The sequence below is a fragment of the Oculina patagonica genome, chromosome 10 (genome assembly GCF_052425735.1).
Source record: "Oculina patagonica isolate OP01 chromosome 10, crgOcupat, whole genome shotgun sequence".
NCBI classification, from domain to species: Eukaryota; Metazoa; Cnidaria; class Anthozoa; order Scleractinia; family Oculinidae; genus Oculina; species Oculina patagonica.
In genome coordinates this window covers 11,053,063-11,069,271 of record NC_135767.1, presented here as the reverse complement: position 1 = coordinate 11,069,271, position 16,209 = coordinate 11,053,063, and the positions used below count along the sequence as shown (strand labels likewise).

At 38.1% G+C, this 16,209-nt stretch overlaps 1 protein-coding gene across 1 annotated transcript; it reads right to left on the bottom strand.

Annotated features, from left to right (window-relative positions):
* Window positions 1–3,973: 3,973 nt before the first annotated feature.
* LOC144628486 (DBH-like monooxygenase protein 1) lies at window positions 3,974–15,650 on the bottom strand. The gene is made up of 14 exons (XM_078486593.1): window positions 14,560–15,650; window positions 13,373–13,519; window positions 12,918–13,094; window positions 12,579–12,662; window positions 11,539–11,724; window positions 11,000–11,102; window positions 9,983–10,149; window positions 9,738–9,810; window positions 8,496–8,581; window positions 7,951–7,989; window positions 7,124–7,183; window positions 6,892–7,016; window positions 6,302–6,428; window positions 3,974–6,031 (listed from the first exon to the last, which is right to left on the bottom strand). Exons 1-14 carry the CDS (start codon window positions 14,830–14,832, stop codon window positions 5,873–5,875), a joined length of 1,806 nt encoding a protein of 601 aa, XP_078342719.1. The 5' UTR covers window positions 14,833–15,650; the 3' UTR covers window positions 3,974–5,872.
* Between the last annotated feature and the right edge of the window lie 559 nt (window positions 15,651–16,209).

Sequence of the window (16,209 nt, the reverse complement as noted above, 5' to 3'; positions counted from 1 at the left end):
TTGTTTTTATGATGACTTTCATATTAATAATGTTGTTACAGTTTCGAGGTCAAAGCTTCATATCGAAGAATAGATAAAAATCGCGAAATTTAATACACTCCAATTGTACCTTCCTCTCAAAATCGCGAAATTAAGTACTCGCGAAATATGGCACTTGATTTTTCGCGAAATTAAGTACTCGCGAAATTTAGTGAGAATAAGGTAATTGTAACTGCATGTTATTGAGGCACATGCGTACATGCACCAGACTGTAGCAAATAATCATTATTAGAATCACAACTTTGAATATAGGGTACGTTTTGTCGACTCGAACGGTCTTTAGGAGCGGCAAAACCAAAAATGTTGTGTCCAAGTTTTCGTCGCGATTAAAACAAATTCAGGAATCAGTTCATAAAGGAGGTAAACTTGACGGTGTACTCTATTGTGTCATGACAGAAGGAAATTCCAAAACAACCTTTCAAAAAGCTGATTGATCGTTTCAACGTTTTGGGCCTAGTTCACACATCGTGCTCCTGCCGTGCCGATCTAAATTCAGGACTTAAGTTCAACAAAAGCACCGCAGAAGCACGGCGTCTGAATCAAACTTTTGAATTGAGTTTGGCAAAGCAATTTAGTTCGACACGGCATGTCGTGCCGCACGACTCTGGCACGGCAGCGGTTCAAAGGTCGTGCTTTTGCCGCACCAAACCAAATTCATAAATTATGTTAATGTATTTTGGCGGGATTACGTTCCCAAATTGTACGTATGCAAATTGAATTTCATTCTTGCCAGACGGCAAAAACCATGGCGGCCAGCCAAAGGAATACAATAAATATTTTTCTGCTAAAAAGCACGTCGAGGATGTTTCATTCAACGAAGTAGATGACACTAATGAAAGGGAGCAGGGCGAAGAAGAAGCTAGCGGGTCTGAATCCGAAATAAGCAAGTTTTCGGAAACTAATCGGGCAAACAAACAAACATTCGTCGAACTCGCAAAAGGAAAAGTTTTTTTTCTGTTGCTTTTCTTTGAGTTTTTGCTGCAATTTGGAAAACGGCGCCATTTTTGTTGGATCACCGCTGACTAATTGTTACGTAAATTTAGTACTCCTGAATTTGGAACGACTCTGGCACGACGTCTGAATCAGAGTCGTGCTTCTGCCGTGCTACAGTCGAACCTAATGAAAATTTAGTTCGGCACGGCAGGAGCACGATGTCTAAACTAGGCCTGACTTTTTACAAGCCAATAATTATCTTCACTAGGTTATACAATCATAACCCGCATTACTCTCGCTGAAAACGTAGAAGTATGATGATAGAGAGTTGAGGGAATTGGCACAATAGCAAAGATAGCGTTGACGTCACCTATTGTTAAATTAGCCCAATCTATTATTATTTTTAATTTTTTACGCCAAAGCTCTCACTAGTTAACTTTCGATTTTGTTTGTTTGTTTTACTTTCGATTTTGTTTGTTTGTTTTATTACCCAGAACAACTAAAAGAAATATTGGGGAAATTAGCCGCACGTATAACTTTTGTTTTTTTTGATTGACCGCCCAGTGCAACTTTAAGTAAATATTAGGTTAGTTTAAAAAAGATAACCAATAGCTTAATTAATATATAGCTCTTTGATATCCTTATGCTCTTGTATTATTTCCATCGTCATAGCAACTCAAGTTAACGTCAATTAAAAGCAATAGGATGTTAGGTAAATAAAAGGCAGATTGTTTGAGACCACTTTTCGGAATTTGTTTACGACCGAGCTCGCCGTTAACTTGAGTAAAGATTTCGATGTGAAAACTGGAAAAAACAATTAATATATACTTATTTATATTGTATGGCTCATTGTTGATGTAATATTATTTCTTCACGATTAGATTGATAACCATAGGATTTTGTATTAATTCTTTCACCACAAACATATCTTAAAATAATCATCCTAACAACTCAAGTAAACATAATTAACCTCGTAAGATGCAACGTTGTGTTGTTTACTTCGAACTATGATCATTTTATGCAGCTGTTGTCCTTGGCTTCTAAAAGAGTTAGACTTTGAAACATTAACTTTTTCCTTTTGTTTCGGTTTCCAAATCTAAATCCTACTTGAAAGCGAACTTGGTCGTAAAATTGATCTCAAACCCGGTTGCCGGTTGACGAAACATATATGGCTTTTATTTACCTCTAGTTGAAAAAAGAGAGAAAAAAAGAGACGCCCTATGCTCCCAAGGGGGTGAAAAGGAACAATGATGAGTTGAAAAAAGATATTATTTACCTATCATCCTATTGATTTTGTATTGAATTTTCCTTGAGTTGCTATGATGATGAAAATAATACAAGGGCTGTCAAGAGCAAATAGGTAATTTAGCTATAGGTGATTTCTCAACTAATTTTCCGATATTTACTTTAATTGCACTGGGCGATTAAACAAACACAAAAACCCACTGGCGGTTATGGCGCAAAACACAAAAGTAATACATGTAGCTATTTTTTCCAATACTTCTTTATTTGCTCAAAACAGAAAAAAATCGCAAGTTAATTAGTAAGTTGCCTTGATGATGAAAATAATACAAGGGCTGTCAAGAGCAAATAGGTAATTTAGGGCCTGTTTATATGGAGGAGAGTTGTCCCTGGTAGGAGGGTTACCCTCAATACCGAGCTACCCCGGGCGAGAGAGCTTTTCATACGTTTCTTTATAAATAGCTGCGAACTGTTTATATGAGAAATTGCAAAGTTGACTCGGGGGGCAGGGTGACCCTGGGTGGAGGGTCACTCGCTTTGAAGGGAGGGTGACCCTGAGGAGCGAGCCAACTTTTTCCCATATAAACAGTTTGGTTATTTTTGCCTCGCTTACCAGGGACAAGTTGACACATACGGAGCATGCGCAAACGCTAAAATCAGCAAAAACAAAAGTGCAGATAAATTGTAATCGAAGTCGGCGGTAAATTAGTCCAAAAAATGGTCTTGGTCCACGATTCAGCGTTCCTGATTTTAGAAAAAGCAGCCATAATAGATGTTTCAAAACAACTCTCGCCAGTCTTTTGAACCGAGAGGGCCAAGTTTTGGCTCGGTCAACAGGGACAACTTTCTCATCTAAACGCTTAGCAAAAGATGGCTCGGAGGAGAGGGTAACCCTCCTACCAGGGACAACTCTCCTCCATATAAACAGGCCCTTAGCTATGGGTGCTTTCTCAACTAATTTTCCAATATTTACTTTAACTGCACTGGGCGATTAAACAAACACAAAAAATTGCGATTTTCCCAGTGGCGGTTATGGCGCAAAACACAAAAGTAATACATGTAGCTATTTTTTCCAATACTTCTTTATTTGCTCAAAACAGAAAAAAAATCGCAAGTTAATTAGTGAGTGTTTTGGCGCAAAAATACAAAAAGAGTATAAAGTGAGCTAATTTATAATTTCAAAAGTAATACTACTGCCTCATCACATTTGCGCCTTGCGCCAATACCCTTAACTTTCTATCATCAGTAAAAAGATAATCCCTGATAAGATTTAGAGGATTCTACTTTCAAAAATTCAATGAAACACCCTTCAAGAAATTTTACTACCGAATGGGCAACCTAATCGAGTTCTTGTTATGGGAAATTCTACTTTTATAGATCCCACGCAAAGTTCAACGAAGAGGCTCCAAAAAAGCAGAGATCATTAAAACTGTCGAAGAGGAATAGTCAAGTTAGGTGGACTTTTGATTCTGTCAGGGACCGTGACTCAAAAATGCGAAATAAAGTGAAAAAATACAAAGCTATTTTAATTTACGTTTCCGCATAAAAGCGATTATCCTGCGCTAGAAGGCAGAAAAGTAGAAAGGGGGGAATAGGTAATAAGTATAAGCAACATGTGTTGAATAGTGATGAGAAACAACAACTCAAAGTAGAAAGATAACGAAGTGTAAAACCAAGTTCTTGTTGATGTAAGACTTATTACGGAAATATACAATATTTTAACTTTATTGTATGTCACAAAGACATTACATCAGCAGTATTCATTTATTATAAATTTATTTATTTCTTTTGCAATCACTGCACTTATTTTACACTTGCACAACTTATACTTCTTACTCTTACTCTATTTACGCTCATACTCACAATACTTCACTTTCCCTAATTACAATGCTACGTTTAACTTACAATACAAGTTTTTCTGCGATATTTTGAACTACATCTCTTAATTAACTTAATTTTTCTTTTATTTTTACTATTTTTATCATTACGTTTGGGTGGCCATTTGTAAGGGAACTGGTTCCTGTTTTTGGTCTTCCCCTCGGCTTTGTATAGTATGTATGTTTGAGAAAATGATTAAAGTAAAGTACAGAACAGTATCAAGGTACGATTTGCCACATAGCAAACTGATAATCGATATCGATTGCCGACGGCAATCGATAAAAATCAATGAAGAAAAAAAGGCACGAGTTCAATTACAGACAAATACCGACAGAAATCGGTAAGAATTGTTTTATGAATTGGTATCGATTACTATCGATTGAACAGTAGCATGTTCAACTGAACAAATCATTGACACAATTCGTGTTTATAGTTTTGAGTAATCTTCTTAGCATACGGCTACATACAAAGGTTTTAAAAATGAGTCCATTGACGTCATTTGCTCTCTAAATAACTAATTATTTTTAATTTACAATTAATTTATATGTATTGTATTAATTATGGGAAAGGAACCTCCACCTCAGTTATCTACTGTTCGTTTCTTTATCATGAAGCAAAATAATTAAATAATTTTAATGAAAACACGATTCTGTGTAATATGCAAAATTTGCTCCTTGATTTTGAAACTTTTGATTCCCTTTATTTAACACACTACTACAACACCTGAACCTCACGCTTTTTGCTTAATTATACTCTTTTTTGATCCCGCCAATTTAAGCAATGAAGGAATAGAAAAAGAAAAAGCCCTGAAAAAAATCGGGGCCCCAAAGGTAGGTGCACAGGAAGGATCATGTAATTTATTGCTTCTCTCCGCCGCGCAAATAATTTCATTTACTCTGTTATTGTCGGCTGGACGTAATTGCGCGACAACTGGTAACAGCCTTAAAGGAGCGGTGTTGAAATATTTTAAGTCATTTTTTTGATGTTTGATATTACTTTAAGATTAAAGGAAATTACAAAAAAATATTTTCTAAAGTAGAAAAACACAAAAGAAGTAATACGAAACCAAAAATAAACAAGGATGGTCATGGCTGAGAAGGATTAAGATCGATTATCAACGACATACCTGAGAAAAAATGTCCAGCTTTTTCAAGATACGCTGTTCTTGAAATACTGTAGTACCTTTGATACAATGAATTCTTGTTGTTTAAGCGCCGCAGTCCTGATGCGCTTATTCGAGGAATTCTGTTTAAAACAGCATTACAAAGCAACTCTAAAACAAACTTGCTCGTTTCTTTCCATCATTAGCGATGTTTTGCAGTTAAAAGAGATTGTTTTACTGCTCACTCATTAGTTTTTTCTATCCAACATTCTTACAATACGTAGTTCTGTTAATGTTGCGAAGGCGCGAACTTTGCCAGCACAGCTCGCGTTACTTTTCTCTTCACTAAGAGACGAATACTGAAAATCAAAAGACGCTATTTTCAATTACTGTAAAAAATTAGATTCTTTGTGGCGTCCAAATTTTAAATAATTAGCGCCGAACTCAAATAAGCCGCGCCCTCGAATATGCACCGCACTTGAGATGCGAAAAATTTAATAAGCGTTGCGGCGCTTCTTCGAGTAAATAGGGTATTGTTGATTACTACTGGACCCAAAACATACTTTGCAGATTAAGTAGAGTCGTGTTAACTTTTTGTGATGTCCCGTACTTTTTTGAAGTTAAATAGTACATAAAAATAGTTACACAAATAAACTAAACACGTAGACGCTTTTTTGTTCAGCTGGTGAAAATACCCAGGCATACGAGTGTGGTAAGCAGGATCAGGTAGCCTGGAGTGGCTCTGTAACTCATGGATTTGTCACCTGCCTGGCACGTCGCTTCAGGTTTGTAGGGTATGTTGATTACTGGCTTAGCCTTACGCTCACGCCAAACACCCTGCAAAAATAGGAAAAAAAATGTTTAAAATATTTTATGACCTCTGTATTATATTATGCTAGAGTTCTTGCTTCTTGAAAAGTAAACCCGTAAAAACAATAATCCAGATCGTGCAAAATAGTACCAGGCAGCCATGTAAACTGTTCATGAGAACTAACAGTGCTGAAATGGAATTTATTTTACAAGACAGATCGACAAGACCGCATTAACAAACCCCCTTGCACCATTAAGTGTACTGTTTCAATGTTACAACACAAGGACGATATATACCGGTAATAGAACATGTGCACGTCCAGTGCAAAATGCATCCACTTCTTTAGACTCTTGATAAGCTTTCTTCAGCCCTGTGCTCACTGTGTCAGTCCAAAAACTCGGTTTGCTTATATCGTCACCCTCCCTATATGAGCAAACAGATCATAATATTAGCGTCGGGGAAAATTTCCCGGTTCATCGTAAACAATACCTCAATTGCCGGACTCACAATCCTTCGGTATCAGCCAATACTACTAACGTCGATCTTGTTTAGTAATAGTTATTGGACTGAGTGGAGAACAATTTAAGGTGTGTTCGGGGAGTAATTTTAAAATCGCATCGATGTTAGAGAACCATCTTGAGTAAAAAAGTCAGTGGTATATTTTATCTGAAACAGCTCAAATTGGACACCCACGTGTTGGCGCGCCAATAACGGGACAAAAAGGTGCAAGGGGGAACCAAACAGATTTCAGGACTGTGTAATAGATACATTAATTCTGAATGTCGTTACAAAAGCTAATTTGGCCAAATTTCGCGAGTATGGTCTAGTCAAGATATGGAACTTCACTTTAAGAAAAAGCCACAAGGAAAGTCAATAAATAACTTACTTGTGATAGCCTGCACGCCATGCAAAGTATCCAGTGGTGTCAGCAGACCGACATGTTGTTAGATTCACTCTGGGATAGTACATAACAAAGGACAAGCACATCTCTTCTGTTGTTCCAAGCCCTGCCTAAAATAAATTTTGTATTTTTCAACAATTTTTGAAGAATTTTGTTTTGAAAAAAAAATCTTTGAAACTGTCAGCGATTTTTGATATTTTTCCAAAAACTGACTTACCTGTGTTGCTGTTGTTCGATCCTCTGTATTATAGACACAGACGTTAAGCAAGGAATCACCCTAAGAACAAAGATATTTTCATCACAATCGAATCAGGTAACTGTTAAAGTGCCTATGAAGTGAAAATTAATTGACGCTTATTTGAAAGACTTTTACAAATAAAGAAGAGTGACGTTAACCGTTTTCAAAGATCTTCTTTCGTTTTGTAGATATTCGAGTTTTTGTGTTATGCAAATGAGGAAAGTGATGACGTCATAAATTGTTCCACTAAAAGTTAGATCACAAAATCAAAGATATCTCTGAAAATATAAAAGTGGCATTTTTGAAACTTGGCATAGGTAGTGACCTTCTTCAAAGGTGTAAGGTGGTTCATACTATGATGTAACCATGGCAACCCTCTTGGTTCTAGTCTCTTTCTGGCACAAACCAAATATCTCCATTTGAAACCCTTTAAAGTAAGACAAAGGGTTTGGCTTTGGGCACACATGATGCCCATATTACCCCGACTGTCCTCATTAGCTTGTTGAGAAGGGTTCATCTTCGGTTAAGCAAAAACTGGGGATGTCAGTATTAATTAAACGCCATTCTTCTTTATTTTGAAAAGCCTTTAAAATACACAGCAATTATTTTTTACTTTATTGGCACTATGAAACTTTCCACAATTGTACGAAAAACATTTGAGTGTAGTTTCAATCAAGGAGGAATGAAAGGCCACCCCATCACGAGTTAATAATAAGATTAGAGAAACGTGCCTGCACCACCAAAGATCTTTATTTTACACTTCTTACTCGGAAACATTAAAAATAAAGGAAGTTTAAAAATCTTACCGAAGCGACGTGAACCTCTTTTTTCAATAATTGAAATTCCTGTTTGCATAAATCAAAAGAAAGACAGAATGAGTACAAAGAAGCAATGACCGATGTATCACCGCAATAAAATCAATGCAAGCGTAACTAAATTTAGGTAAAGATAAAAGGGAAGCCTCGAGCCAAGCGACCCATACTCAGGCTTGCCGGAGCTTATCCGGGTTTCTGTAGCATTAAGAGGCTAGGGATGTTTCTACTCCCCCCTGAATGGAATGCTAGTCCATCGCATGGTATCTACCAGCATTATGTCGCCGGTACCCATTTATACACCTGGGTGGAGAGAGGCGCGCTATGAGAGTAAAGTGTCTTGCCCAAGAACACAACACAATGACCCCGGCCAGGCCTTGAACCCGGACAGCTCGATTCGGAGTCCGGCGCACTAACCATTAGCCTCCAATAGGTAAAGATATAGGATGAAATAAAAGTTGAGACATTCTGATTTATGCGCTTTTGTCATTAAAAAACCCCGAGATAAACAAAAAGCAGAGAAATATTTAAGTAGCCACCTGAAAGTTAAAATCGTAATGTTCATCCCTGGCTATATTTGGAAGCTCCCTGCCATCTCTCACGTGACGAAGCCAGGTTCTACGGCCTTGGAAAACGAAAAAAACTGTGGTGAGTAGAATAGCTGGACAGGCAGGAAGGCAGGCAGACAAGAAGGTCGGTCGGTCGGTAGGTAGGTAGGTAGGTAGGTAGGTAGGTAGGTAGGTAGGTAGGTACATATAGGTAGGTAGGTAGGTAGGTAGATAGGTAGGTAGGTAGGTAGGTAGGTAGGTAGTTAGGTAGGAAGGTAGGTACAGTAGTTAGGTAGGTAGGTAGGTAGGTAGGTAGGTAGGTAGGTAGGTAGGTAGTTAGGTAGGAAGGTAGGTAGGTAGGTAGGTAGGTAGGTAGGTAGGTAGGTAGGTAGGTAGGTAGGTAGGAAGGTAGGTAGGTAGGTAGGTAGGTAGGTAGGTAGGTAGGTAGGTAGGTTGGTAGGTACAGTAGTTAGGTAGGAAGGTAGGTAGGTAGGTACAAAATAAATGGTTCTTCAAATTGTGTGTCAAACTGGCCAGTCAAAGAGGGTAAGCAGGAAACACATAACACTGATATGTAACATCCTTCATATTACTTGGCGCAAGAACATCATAATTGTCGCTGTTTTAACCAATTCTTTAGCCCCCGATCAAAATGCCACATTATCTCACATTCCAAGTTTTGTTTTCTTTTTTATAGATGGAATCTTAATCACATGCGTTCCTAGTTCGGACCATTAGTATTTAGAAATGAAGCGCTCGGCAATTTTGAAGTTGAAAATTATTCAAAATTCAGTTATAATTAACGTTTATATCTTCCTCGCATGTTTTTATCGTTTATACCAAAACTAAAGTTATACAATCAGGGAATTATAATTACCTTTTTATAATGCTCAACCTTGTCTAGTAATTTATGTTAGAGCAGTTTTCAATTGAGTGTCGTAGAACCAAAACCAAAACCAAAGTAATTACTCTGACCAATCACAAACGACACAGACAATCCAGGGAACCAATCAAAACTCGAAGCAAATACATGTAGTTGGCACGAAGCGCGGGAAAACGTGCGCGAGTGAGTCGCGATTGGTTTTGGTTTTACTCCTGATTGGCCGAGAAAGTGGCGCGAAATTTTTAAACCAATCACTAAGCGTAGTGAACGCAAAACCAAAGCAAACGCAAAGTACTTTCGAAAACTCAAGTGAAAACCGCTCTATTGCCATCTTAAAATGCAATTTTTACCTGCCAAATGCGTGTGCAACAACGTAGCAAAGATATTGATTCCTCCAATAGGTAGCTTGGAGCCTTTAAATCCCTTCAGATCAGAGAAAGTAAAAAGTAAAAATGTGTCTTAACACATTGATTACAATCAAGACAGGATCTATTATTTTCGATTCGCAATTATAACGAATCAGTCTCCAGCTTCGCGGTCGTCCGTACGATGGCGAATTGGACGCAATTACGAAAAGATAAGAAAAAACAGGCACCTCTTGTGTGCACTCCTTTGTGCAGACACCAGTTGATTCCCAGCTTTTCTGCCTTGGCGGGATTAACATAAAATCTACAACCATAGATCCGACCGTGATCACTCCTGCATCGTATTTCCTTAACTGCTTGGTGTGGTAAAACCTCAGACCAGAGCTGTCTGTTATCCCTAAAGGACAAAGGTTCCATTTTAACAATAGAGTGTTTCTGTCGAGGAACTACCGGCTGATAGTTGCCCCGTGGAAATTTGATGTTCTTAAAACAAATATTAGCCCGAGAAGCGAAGCTTCGAGGGCAAATATGCTAGTTTTAAGAACATCAAATTTCCAAGGGGCAACTATCAGACCGATAGTTCCGAGACAGAAACACTCTATTGTCTTTATTGTTCACCACTAAATTTTCTTCCGCGCGCACATACAAAAATAAGCATCGTGAATTATTTTTACTTTTGAGGATAAAAAACTCAATTGAAAGCCGAAATTTAACAAACGAAACAAAACCAGACGAGAAACCCACTAAATGCAGTGAATTTGGTTGGGTTTTTTTTGTCTGCAGGCAGCTTGTTTACAAAAAACAGTCACGGGCGGGCACTATCGATCCGGGCATTTTTCACGGGAGGGCACTATGGGCTGATAGTGCCCTCCGGCGGACGGGCACTATCGCGTCACGTGTTCAATTTAAACCAATCAGAATCGGAGAAAATTTAGTGGTGAACTATAATTTGAGATAGTAACTAGGGCATTGCATGCTCTGCTGATAGAAATCGATCGCCAATATAATTACATTGTCACAAGAGAGTTGTTCCCATTAGAAATTCATTAGCGAGTGTTTTTTTACGTTCCAACTTTGTACATTTGTACAGTTTCTACGTAGCGTCGTTAAAAAATACGTTTATTTTTGCTTCGGTTCTTTTTTTATCGTTGCCTAGTAATAACAGATTTACAAAAAAAAGTTCAATAACTTGTGTAAATATCACACAGATTCTACTCCAGTTGCGTAGAAATATAACAAGTAAGTACCTTTCTTATTTTCAGGATTATCGTAGTGTATCTCTAAGATGACGACTTTTGGACTGTCTGCTTTGCCGATTGGAAATCCAGCATTCTCAGGATAATAAAAGTCCTGAAAAAGGGAAAAAAATTGCATTAGAGCGGAGGGGCGCCGCGCCGGGTTATCAAAGGGTTGTGGTTTATACGTCCCATAGAAAAGTTTTAGGACAGCCACGCATTCTCCTGAAGTTATGCCATTTACTTTCAAAATACAGTCAAAGCTACATAAAGCGAACACCCTTTGGGCTAGAGAAAGGGTCCACTAAAGAGGCCTAGGGATTCCTGCTTATGGCAGATTGTAAATGTAGTGTCTGTACGTGGCAGGGACCATAACCAAGTGTTCTCTAAAGCGAGGTGTCCGCCTATAGAGGCTTGGGTGTCGCTTAGCGGAGGCTTAGCTGTACTTCCTTTACCCAGGGGGTCAAATATTGGGTGACCGCATTTAATCCAGGAGAAGTTGGAACACTCTTTACTAACGCATTAGTGGTCGTATGTGAAACGTTACTTACCTTTCCACCTATTGCCCAAGAGGCAATAGCTGATATTCCTGCACACTGCGCGATCGCAGGAGGCATGTTTGGACCGTAACATTGGCCAATGTAGTTCAAGTGGTGTCTTGGGAAGTTATCGTTACACTCGTACAGCAGCATATGATGAACCATGCCTACATGTCCTGCTTGGATTATTGGCTCAACCTAGACATAAAAACACGCTTCCTATTGAGCTTCGCGGGAATACAAGACGACAGAAAGAGAGAATTACGCAAGGATATTTGCATAAAAAGTCGTGTAAAGTATTGTATTAAACAAAATTGAAATCTTTACATCCATTGAAAATACTGGTCGCGAGAAAATGAATTGAAACGTTTAAACTATTATGTTATAAGGAGAACGGTGGTGAAAGTCGTGAATATGAAGTCCTGTCACAAGAGGCTATATAATTCAGTTTGTTTAGAGCATACCTAGCATTAGGCCCGGTTCAGACGCCGATCTTTTGATGAGCCGAACCTAATTCCTTGAATTTAGTACATGAAAAGATCGGCGTCTGAATCAAATAAGAACGTCTATTTCAATTTGGAACGGCTCACCCGTTCTTCCCGCCTGGCTTGGCCGAGAATTTCGCCTGTGGAACGCCTTTGGAACGACTTTGATTCAGACGCTGTACTTTTCATGTGCCGATCCTAATTCATAAATTATTATAATGTATTTTGACTGGTTTTATTGGAACTGTATTAAGAACGGCCTCGGAACGGCCAAAAAGTACGGCGTGTGAATCAAGACGCGTACTTTTGTCAATTTGGGTCGGTCCAAATTCGAATTGAGTTAGGCTCATGAAAAGTACGGCGTCTGAACCGGGCCTTAGAAATACCTAGTATTATTAATTGTCCAGCTCAGCTGAAGACTAGATTAGTAATTCGAGCATCGACTTGGGTTTGCAAAACGTCATAGTTTAGTGGAGATTCGGTCTAATCTAAACAAAGAAAATTACGGTATAGTACTTAACCTTCTTCCAATGGAATATTATTAACACTGAAATATTTAATGGTTACCTTTACAATATGGCGTGCTTCATTGAATTGAGGAATCTCAAATACACGGCACTGATAAGTGGTGCGTCTGTTTGATACAGCAGTCTGAAAAATTTTAAATCATTCACATTGGAAACAAGCAATCCCTGCACTAACAGCTGGCTTGGTTACACTATGTCTGGCCACTGCAAGGCCGCCTTGTACGATCATTTAAACACAACAAAATGGTTGTTTCTTATTTAGCGTTTTCTTTGCGTAAATTTTATAACCTTGACGTAATGATGTAGTCTTCGAGGTTTTTCGATGTAATTCTGACTTTTTATTAGTACTATTTGTTTTTAGAATGAAGATAATCCTTACCCTGTTGTGTCTTAGTTCGAATGTTTCAGTGTCTGGTGGTAAAGTTGGTTGTTTTTCAAGACTGTTCAGCAGTAGCAGACTTCTTGCTCCTCTGTTTTGAGGACTGTGCACTGGGATGTCATCTTCTGAGGACGGATCATCAGGGTGATAAGCATAAATAACTTTGGTCGTCCCGGCCTGCGGAAGAAATAAAAAGAAAAGATTAAACTGCGTGAAAACACAAAGGATTTGAAAACCTCGAGTGACAAAAAATAATTAGTAAACAAAGAACACTCGAAAGTTGCTTAGCCCCAATCATTGGCCAAGTTTAGGCTGAAACCTTTTTTTGTTCTGTTAAAGTCGCTCGAATTTCTCCGTCATTTGTACAAAACGCTACCGTTTTCAAATTAGATCTAAGAGTAATGATCACACATAGGAAATTATGTTCTAGTTCACAGGTTTCCCATCCAACAAACCTCAATTTTGTTGTCCTGTGGATCGCAAGTGTCAAACTTTCTTTTAAACTTCATGATGGTTTTCCCACTCTTCTCCTTCAGTGAAATCAATTCATAGTCCTGCTGGGCATCAACCTTTGGCATCACGTGACCATCTGCATGTCGATCCTGCAACATTGCCACGATGATACATAAAGATAATTACCTTTATTATAAGACAGTAACAATGCATGTTATAATTTACGCGAATTGAAAAAAATCGCGTTGATTTTTCTGCATTTTAGTTTACGTCATTGTCATTTCAAATTGCAATATTTTACTTCATCGCCGATTATTTTAAAAAACCTTTATTCCAGCAAACTACATGTCATCTACCTTTCCGTTAGGGTAAGTCGACACAACGTCATTCAATATTGGTTTTAACATGCCTTTAGATTTTTCAATGTAAAGATCGTTATCCTCAAAGGGGAAAGCTCATTTCTACTTTCTTGTGCAGAATGTCCATCGCCTTTCTGTCTTCCCCATTTACCACTCTGTTGTTAGACGTTATTTTGCCTTATTAATTAGCGCGAATTGCTATAGGATCCGTTAGAAATTATTACGCATAAAGCATCAAATTTGCGTAAATTAAATGCATGTATTCACAGGCTAATGCATGTGCTCATGCACCTCACAGAAACTCGTGTTAATTAAATGCAAGTAAGCAAAACTTTTCTAAAAATCGCGAGTAGATTTTGCTAGCGTTGTTAAAATGTTTCGTTATTTTATAATGGTAAGGTGTGAATTTGGAGGTCACCCCGCAGTATAGGCTGAAGTGTCACGCTTTATATACTTAAACCCTGTCGTTCCGTTTCCTCGTTTCTTTTGTTTCTCTCTTAGCTTATTCTTAATTTTCGCGCTGCCTTAATTTAATTTAATTGATACGTCGTCTGCGTTGGCGAAAATTTTAGACAGTCTCGTAAATAATCACTCTTCATGATAATTCTTTAGCCAAAAAAAGAGCGTTTATACACAAATGATAAACCTTTTCATAGAAGTAAATATTTGGTTTGAGTAGGCAAAACTGCGTCGCTGTTAAAGGCACTTCAATAGCCCAAATGCATTTTCTAACACCTAGATTTATACCTCGCGCTCTTACAGTTAGCATGGGTTTTTTCCTCTGGTTTTCCTCAAATCTCTTAATTCGTCAAATACCCATATTTACCCACCTTAAAGTATGGTTTACCGTCTTTCACCCAGCCGATCACAATATCAGCTCCTTTCATCTTTCCTTGACCAGTGGAGATTCCAAACCCGATCCATCCAGTTGTTTTGGCTTCCACAGTGAAAATAATCTCTTTGTTTGCAGTGCTGACATTCCAGTACAGCTTCACATTTTCATCTTCGTCCAGAGAAGCAAAGAACGAATGCTCTAATGCAAGATCAGCTGAAGCTTGCAGCACAAATAAATGTGCAAGGAAGACGCACAGTGAAAAAATCATCCTGATCTGTTGCTTGTTGTAAGCGGTGTTTAAAACTAAACTGACGTGGTAAAAACTGAATTTATTAAGGAATGTTTCAGCGCAACAGGAACTTGGCAATTATAGGAAAAATTGGCATCCATTTATCCAGTTCCTTATGATAGCTAATGACGTAAGTTATATAATTAACGCAAAGTTTGCCGGACTAGTGTCGTGAATCTAGACATCCGCATGGATACTCACTCATGAAGCCTGCCGCGTGTGCAAATAAATGCTGAATTAAGATGTTCTAACGCAGACGCTCTTAACTCGATCAAAGGAATATCTTTTTTACTACAAGCTTGTGTTTATATTAAAAACCTGACGTGTTTTTAGCTACCACACTATTAGTATGCTACCGTGAGCTATTAAGTAACTTACCGTATTAATTACTTCGATAAAATTTCTTCCTTGTCGGCAAAACTTTACTTCCGCGATAAAACGTAACGTATTCCACCTTCATGTACTTCCGTTACTTGTAACTGAGTTTACTTCCGTGATGGAATGTTTTATATATCTTTGATATCAATTAAATACTTTGGTACAATATTATTTGCCTTCAAATAAATTAAGTAGCGTCCAGAGTTTTGTCTAGAGGTTTTTAAATGCTGTCTGTTTAATCAGGTGTTAGTGAATGTTGACTACAGATCGAAAGTAATAATTTAAGCCAGACGGGACTTGAAGAATGTGATAGCCTCTGCTTAATAGAGGTGACCGTTGGAATTGCGTTGATTACTTTTATACTTGTTCCACCTGGGAAGTGCTGCAAATTAAAGCATTTTTAAAAACATTTACAAAAACCTCGAACTCGATCTGATTGTTAATAATTCATTTTACTTTGGGTGATTTTCTTTTAAATCTGACGACCGATCGATGGTCGATCAATAGTCACACAAAAAGCATACCGACTGTTGTCGATTGTCAAAACGCGCCAACAGTCAGCTGACCTCTAAAGTGAGCGCATGAAGATAAATTCTTTGTCAGCTTACTTCTCGCTATTCTATGGTTATAGTGTGGATTAATTTGCAAGGTATAATGTATTAGTTGTCTGAGTAAGATTTATATTGCAAGTTTCTTCATAGGAATGGTAGTTCGGTTGTGTCAGTGTACAGTGCTGACTTGGAAGGTTCTGTACTGATGTATTATTAAATGCCAACGTTTTCTTGCAGTTTTCGAGTCCGATGATTCTGTTAAAAATATGTTTTGGTACCAGTGAATTAAAAGCAAAATGTTTCTTGAAAAAAAAACAACATTTATTTGAGTCCCTCAGAATATAACCAAGTATGCTTATTCTTCATAGCGGAGCTCCACAGCGGCCCGAAGGGCCGCAGAGCGGAGCCCCATACCCATAGAAAATTC